General features: G+C 39.3%; 1 protein-coding gene across 1 annotated transcript; it reads right to left on the bottom strand.

Moving 5' to 3' along the window:
* Positions 1-18: 18 nt before the first annotated feature.
* LOC106915745 (uncharacterized) lies at positions 19-5673 on the bottom strand. The gene is made up of 8 exons (XM_014983564.2): positions 5277-5673; positions 3926-4152; positions 3092-3635; positions 2433-2619; positions 1987-2226; positions 1068-1239; positions 660-808; positions 19-488 (listed from the first exon to the last, which is right to left on the bottom strand). Exons 1-8 carry the CDS (start codon positions 5541-5543, stop codon positions 394-396), a joined length of 1881 nt encoding a protein of 626 aa, XP_014839050.2. The 5' UTR covers positions 5544-5673; the 3' UTR covers positions 19-393.
* Positions 5674-8441: the final 2768 nt, after the last annotated feature.

Here is an 8441-nt window from a genome sequence, read left to right as displayed (position 1 = left end):
TCTTTGAAAGAATTTGAATTTTATTTTATTTTTTAACAGTAAATGCTGTTTTTTAGCTACAAAATTATGGGGACGATTGCCAGCATTTGTATTCAGCCCCCATTACTCTAATAAACCTAAATAAAATCCAAATTACCTTAAATGTAATAAGAGCCAATAATGTAGCTTTATGACCTTTATGAATAATGTGTGTCACCCTGAACACACCACTCTAAGAGCAAAACATGGTAGTGGCAGCATCATGCATTGGGCTTGCTTTTCTTTAACCTGGTTATGGAAATGGGTCAGAGTTGACGGGAAAAATGATGAAGTTTAAAACAAGCAATACTAGAAGAGCAAATTTTATCTAAGCTGGAAACAAATCTAAGACAACGACCCGAAGCACAACCAGAGCTAAGAAACAGAAGTTTCTGTAAATACAACATCTTCATAGAAGGGAACCTCCAGCCGCATCTGCCACACAAGCTCCATCAGGTGTCTGACGTAGTCTGGAATGACAGGACAATAGAAGCATTATGGGTAAAAGTCAAAATCATATTCCCAAAAATAAAGCAAATATTGACTGCCATATGTGGCAAGCTCAGAAATAAGCTCCAGATGATGATTCATGCAAGATTTTGCTTTGGATATCTTGTTGCAAACTAAAGAATTAAACTCACCGTATGTGTCAGACTCCTTCACAGGCCGAACCACAGCGCCACCTTTCTTAATCTTTGGATAGGACACCTTCCACCGCTGAGCCCTGTCCTGTTTCCTGGCCTGCTCCTTCGCCATGTTCTCGTTAAAGTGGAGAGCTGCCAAAATCAGTCTGCAAGCACAGGTGCATCTCAACAAAGTTAGAATACAATAAAGAAGTTGAATCAGATATTACATTTTTTTTTATTTCAAAGCAAAAATCATTTACATTACAAGAACTAGTTTCCATTTTTTCATGTTATTCTAATGTTTTTAGATGCATTTGTATGTAAAATCACTTTTTCTCAAGCAACATATTCACAAAATGACCATCTGCTCTTTTCTACTCATCTACTTATCCATTTATTTGTCCGAACAAACGGTGAGCATACCTTGCTTCCAGTGAGGAACGAAGGAAATGCCCATGTTTACTTCCGAAGAAGCAGACGACGTTATGAAAAGACTGCAGGTACGACGTCTGCTCTGGAGGGGACAGCTGGCGGACATCCGCCAGCAGCCTGGAGCTTAGGACAACCGCCTGGATTTCTTCCTGGGCTCTGCTGCCTGTCGACATGCAGACATTAGGGGTCATATGCAAGCTCATAGTAAAAATTCACTGGAAATCAATTCAATGTAGGGCTGCAACTAAAAATTTGTTTAGTAATTGATTATTAAAATCATTAATCAGATAAAAACGTGTCACATTCTGCAGATTTGTCATTTAAGCCTTTGATCTTATTTTATACAATATTGGAAATAAATGAATATGCAAATAAGTAATTGAATTCCTTTTTCAAACAAGAAAGTAAATATTTTACTGTCTAAAATGCAATAACAGAGCATTCCTACAGTGAATGCTTGATCATTTGCAGATTAATAGAATGATTGTTGTTGCATTAACCGATTAATAATTGGATAGCAAAAGATGCATAATAGGAGCTTTTGATTTTTACAAAATTTCAGTCAGACGAAGCTAAAACTACGGCACTTCTGGGTAGAACATATTTACAGAACTTTATTCATCTTAAGTGCAAAATGCATATAGTTTTTATACAGTTTTGCTAACGTATTTTGCTCTCAGTATGTTTTTCTTTCAGCAAAATGTCTTCTTTTGAGTCTGTATACTCCAGTTAACAATTAATTACTACATTTTCAGACGATTATTAACAATAACTACCATGACCGTTCTGATTAACCATTTCAGCCATGCATATCTATCTTTTATATGCTCCTCCTTAAGCACTTCAGCACCTGTTATGGTATTTTTTTCTGATAACATGCAAGTTGCATTATTTGCCTGCGAGTACCCACCGTTCTCCACCCACTGTCTGCTCATCTGTCCGTGCTCGCACCGCGGGAACAAGTCACCATGGCCCTCGTGGATGTTGCAGACGTGACGAGCCACAGATGTCCATTTCTGCACAGCCATGTCTGCGTCCCCGCCGCTGGTGGCTGCTGTCCAACACAGATGGTTGGAGATAGCCTGAGCCCACGGCCCCACTGAAGCACAGCCTGGCTTTTTGGCCACTGCCACGAGCTTCTTGAAGATGCCTGTAAAAAATAGCTGATTGATGTTACCTGTCTTTTCCAACAGAAAAGAGACATTAATGGTTTGCCGTTACGCTGATGGCCCACCTTTTGCATGTGAACAACTAGTTTTGGATGTCAATAGCAACTGGTTGAATCACATCAATGTTGTCTCAGTATTCAGAACAAAGCATTTGCTTATCAACTTTGTTTTGAACCACAGAACTCACCCTTGGAAACGTGCCATACGTCAAACCGCTGATCGATGTTGGGCTTTTCCGTTTTCAGCCATTTGCAGACCTGCACATGTCTGTCTGTGGCGAGTTCAGCGACAGTGAGGCCATGTTGCTCCAGGAAGCAGAGCCCCTGTTTCAGGCCCTCCAACTCCACTGCTGCACTGCTCTGCACTTCATTGCACTGAAAGACGCAAAGAAGATTGGAAATAATCCATAATAAAGGTAAAGGTCATTTTATTTATATAGCACATTTTCTGCAACAAGGCAATGCAAAGTGCTTTACAGAATTAAAAGGAAATACAAACAAAAATAACAAACCAAAGGAAAGAGCAAAAGAAGAAAAAGAATCTAATGTTGATCTAAAGTATGTAAACTAGGTGCTCAAGCTCAGGGTTGCTAGATAAGTATAAGTATTCTCTGGACTTTCTAAGTGCGCTCTAAATTTGTGAAAGTAATGAGTACTCTACAGTTTATAAGTAATAATAAAAACTAAATGTTCCTGCTCTGGAAGGTTCTTTCTGGATTCTAAGTTTGTTCTGTTTCCTTTTCTGGGCTGCAGTAATAGGAGTCTCTCTGCAAAATAATAGATCAAGTTTTTGAGGATGTCTCCTCTACATAGTCATAGTCATTTTGAATAAAAAAAAAGGACATACCTCCACTAGATGGGTGGTGAGCACCGCACCAGTATTCATATCCATCAAGGAATAGCTGCCATATTTGGTTGTATGCCCTGACGAGCAGCAGCGAGCGTCTCCGCCCAGTCTTAGTGGCGTTCCCTTTTTCTTCATAATCATGGCCTGCTGCTTGGTGTTCCAAACTCTCTGAATAGCAGGGATCAAATAGCTGCGCTGCAGACTGAAAAACGTCTTCAAACTGTAGATTCCAACGCTCATGTGTCGGAAAAGATTCAGGGCGATTGTTGGTGAGCACCCACTGAACAATGTGGCTGCCGCCATCATCAAATTGCCCACTGGCATGCTGTTGTGGGCCGGCTGGCTGTACCACACCCTGGTGTGTCCGTCTGTCCTCTTGCAGACACTGCTCACAGCCACCATGGTGCCCATGATCTGCTTCATCGTCACTGTGCAGCCGCCGGAACAGACGGCACACACAGCGAACAGCGTCCTCAAACAGCTTTCAAAGACAATGAATTTACGCTCCGCTGCTGGGCAGGTTTCGGCCACGTCGTCGAGGTCACTGCAACATTAAAAAATAAAAAATAAATCTGTTTAAAATTGATTGCAGGTAGTGCTGGGTCAACACTGAATTGTGATATGTATACTAGTCACGACAATCATGCAAGTTTGTCTTCCCAAAATCTTTTTCAATTAAGACAGAACTGTATTTCTTAAGCAATAAGTTTTTGTGTCTGTTCAACATTGATCATTAGTAAGAACATTTGTGACAATGTTACATTAGTAGTATTTATGAGAAATTAATAATAGAAATATCATTTTACTTGAAAAGTGTCTATGAAACCAACATACAAGTCCTCATCCTCAGACTCTTCTGTGCCGGGTGCCCAGTCTGGGTCCTCCTCATCAGTCTCAGGTTCCTCGTCACTTTCAGGGCCGTTGCTGTCCTGGTCATCTAGGGTGGGAGTCAGAAGCATACACTGAATACCAATTTCTGCAGTCTGTGGTGTTGTGGATGTTCCTTGGGACTTCATCTCTACTACACAGGAAGTCCCAACCGATCTGGAGACAGGTGTGCCCTGTGTACAGGGGAGAAAACGGTAGTGGGCCTGTGCACCAATTATTGGAAACAGAACCAAACGAAACATCTTACCAAGTAAGAAAAACAATACCGACAACAATGGTAATCATACATTGATGATGCAATACATTGTAAAGAGAAGGAGGCTTTTAAAGAGACAGGGAACAATTTCAAGGAGTCATACATTTTTCCTCAACCACTCCATATTTGATGGAGCTGAAGATGGCTTCTGGTTGCAGCTTCTGATTCAAGAAATGGTTAAAGAGCAATCATCCCCTGTAATTTTTCCACCACAACCACTATGCACTTCAGACCTGGACTAGATCATTGCAGAATATTTAAAAACAAGCTTGTGATTTGTGAAACCTTTATTTCATTTGTGAAACTTCAGAAAAGGGTCGTATTAGGGCAATTTAAGCAGTTTTATGCATCTGAAACACACTGCAATTGAATTCTCTGAAATTTGCATTTGTTGTTATTCCAACTTTTAACTTTTTGCTTTCTCACTTTTTCTTCTTCAGAGCAGTGTCATCCACATTCATAAGAAGTGCTGAAATCACCCTTTATTCCAGTAAAGGTTTCATAAATCACAAATGTGGTTTCTGCAATCCACGCAGAACAGTGTCTAGGTGTTGTAGTTTTACAGATCAAGGTAGTGAAAATTAAGTGGAATCGCTCTTTAGCCATTTCCCAAATCAGAAGCCAACTTTAGACTCGAATAAGGGCTGTTGAAGGAAAATATAACTAACTGCTTGAAATTGTCTATTGTCTCTTTAAGAACCTCCTACCCTTCGAGCCCCCCACACCCCCTTCCTTTCCTCACGTCATCACAACAAAGACTCTTCATGCAGTTGACATTCTTAGCTACGCTGTATTTTGTTCTACAAAGAAGCAACATTATATAATGTCGTTTTTGTTTCATATAAAATGACAACTCTATCTGGATATAGCTGGACCTTATGCGAATGATCCCATGTAAAGACCCAAACCGGAGCGAGTACAGAGGCTCTTACAAGGCGTTTCAGCCTGGTAGTAAGACAGCTCCAGGATACACAAACCATAGATGGCTCATAGACCGTTCAAACATAAGAGCAAAACAATATGAGTGGTTGTTTCGCTTACCTGTCCCCACTCAAACGGTTTAAGCCTGGTTGGTATTGCATGGTCTAATAGTGACAGTCTTCCTATCAGTCCTTTATCAAACAGGCCTTTGTTTAGAAAGCTGTCATCAGTAAAGTGTCTCGCACAAATATACCAGTTCTTTTTCGGAGGAGGGAAGTCTCCAAAAATAAAGTCCAACCATTTCTGACGAATCGAGTCATCCTTGGGAAGCGTAAAAAGAGGGTAGTCGCCTTCGCATCCAAGAACGCATTTCCTCCAATGAGGCATTTTCTAATCCGAAAAGGACTGGACTGGGAAGGGGTTTGAATGTTGAGCACCGCAGATGCGCAGTTCCACCGGGTCTTTGCTCATTGCTGGTGCAGCTGGTTTGGTGAAACCATGTGGGGGAGGCATGGGGGAGGGGAGCTCTGTGGGGGTAAAGCTCGGCTTGGAGACTGAAAGCTCCGAGGCGGAGCTTTGGGGGAAAAGGCGGCGTTAGGGCACCCCCGAATGGCTAACACGGGAGATGCAAGGATTCCTCAAACAGCATAAATGATTCCAAGCAACACTGGGTATGTTTTTGATGAGGGGACGATATTATGACATGATATAAAGCTAAAAAAGATTTATTTTTGCTCAATCCTCTACTGAAAAATAATACATATATTGTATTATGATCTTCTCTCATCTGATGTTAGCTTAAAATAACTTTTCAGTTCTTTAAAGGGGCAGTATTGTGTAAAATGGACATTTTTGAGCTTTACATCACATTATAATATTTTTCCCTGATCAAAAACATATCTGGAGTGTTGCTTTGATGTTTTTTTCATGATTTGAGAAATCCTCTAATCTCCCGTGGCAACCAGTCAGATGTGCAAAACAAGACTTTGTCAAAGGAACAGAGGCCCAATCTCAAGCCGTTACAAAGTCAATATTTTTTCATTCATATAACCACGGAAGAATTATGTTATTTGATTGTGGTATAAAAGTATTCAATTGGCTGGAAAACACATAATACTGCCCCTTTAAAGGATTAGAAGAATACATTTCTCTGTTAGAATGGGCTAGTCAAAGTCCATTTGTAAAGAATATGTGGCAGGACATGAAAACTGATGTTCACTCATGCTCTCCATCCAATCTGATCAAGCCTAAACTGCAAAGAGGAATATCCAAGAAAGTCAAAGTTAAAAGCTGCTAACTTGTAGTTAAAAATGCTGTTCAACAAAATATTGATTCTGAAGGGCTGAATACAAATGTTTGTCTCAATTTTGACATTTTTACTTGTAAAAAAAAAAGCACTACGTTTTGATGCTATCACATGATTCAAGTAAAATATGGACATTAAAATACTGTATTATTACATTTAGTGATAGCTCATGTTGACAAAAGTGAGTTGGTTGTGATTTTGATGCCTGAAATTACATTTAATTTTCCTTTTTTTACTGACAAACAGCATATTGAAAACAAAGGATATCCAGTAATGAAGAACAATGTTTACTTCATCAGATGTAAATTCTCACTGGAGCCAGTTAGTGACCATTTCTTTTATCAGAAGACAGGAAGGGGGTGTTACTGCAAGGCCAGAGTGGGTGAGGGGTACAGATCTCTGTTTCAAACCTGCTGTGAAAGACGTTTCTTTGTTTGCCTCTGCAGAGGTTGATGGTTTCCGTTGAGAAGGTCTCTTTACATGTGTGGGATCGTTGGCTGTTGCACCTCTGCAGAGTCGTTTCAGACCTGTTGTCATTCTGATTCTGGCCTGGCCTGTTCTGCTCTTGTCCTCATGCATTTGTCACAACCCTGTAGTGAACATTCAAAGTCCTCCTGGCACTTACAAAAACACTATTCTACAAAATACAGTTCATCTATTGTTTCTCCTTGTAAGAAAACAAGTGATTCTGGATTTTGCTTAACCACACTTTACTATAAATAGTGGTTTTAATTACATGAGACTAATGGGGTGTGCTTTTTATTTTCCTTCCAATCCCTTCATCCTAAATTGTGAAAATAGAAATGTGAAGTTTCACACAAAGGCTAAAAGGGCAAATAGGCTATACTCTTTTTTTGTTTGTTTGGAACCCCCAATATTTGCTGGACTCCTCAAAGTGTTTCATGCATTACCCTGAAAAAGTAAAATTTCAAAGGTAATTACAGAAAAGTAACGCATATTTCTCTCTTTATAGGAACATGAGTAACACACAGTTTCTTGCACAGATGTTCAAACCCCGCACACCCTTTTTTCACCCACATTTTTTATTTGGATTTTGTGTAATATAAGAACTTACAGTAATGTTTACAAGTGTTGTATAAGGAAAATTTCTCAAAAATGTTTGTGCTCAAAACAATGCATACTCCAGCACCTAAAAAGGTCTAGTATTTACTGAAGAGAGCCAAGAATAAAATCATGAGGCGTCATGTTTAAAGCCTTTCCATCAGCTATGGGGCCACAAATAAATAAACACCAATATATGAAAAAAAAAATCTAAAATAAAGTATCATTTTTATACCATATCACACATATGCACTATTCTGTGTAGATCTACAACATAGAGGGATCATCCCACTAAAATACATTACTGCAACATGTTAAAACGTGGTGAAAGTTCAAAAGGTATGCAAACTTTTGCAAGAGGGTTGTAAACTTTTGAAAGAGGGTTGTAATTAAAATATCTTTTCTTAATGCAAAGCATATATATACACAGGTCTGTGGATTTATTTATGCTTATTAGTCAGAATTACTTCTATAAAAATTATTTTATTACTTAGTATTGTGAACAAGAGTTCAGTAACAAATTTGACTCTAGTGGAAACAGAAATTATAGAAAAAGGCCGTATATTTTCCAGCTGAGCATAATTTATTTTAAAAATTACTATAAGTTTTAAAGTGAATTTATTCCCACGCGGAATTTTACAATGGCGCCAAAAGTTTAAAGCTGGAGGGAAGTCACTTGATTGGTTTTTTGTGTCCACCCCCAAACAGTTCATCCATTGACAATAAGGAGGGAAGCAACTAACCAATCGCGTTTGATCATCCCCCAACACTCATCTCCATTGGTTTAATGTAAGAAGTGATAGGCCAATTGTTATTGATTTTCTATCGGGGTTGACCTTTCAGATCCAATCAACTAAGACTATCTGCCCATAGCAACCAATCACAGTAAGGGGCGGGATCAAAGTGAGGTTTATATC

Source organism: Poecilia mexicana, unplaced genomic scaffold, assembly GCF_051168715.1.
Source record: "Poecilia mexicana isolate PSO_F unplaced genomic scaffold, ASM5116871v1 scaffold_14, whole genome shotgun sequence".
Lineage (NCBI taxonomy): Eukaryota > Metazoa > Chordata > Actinopteri > Cyprinodontiformes > Poeciliidae > Poecilia > Poecilia mexicana.
Note: the sequence above shows the minus strand (reverse complement) of the source record. Positions and strands in the feature narration are given on the sequence as shown.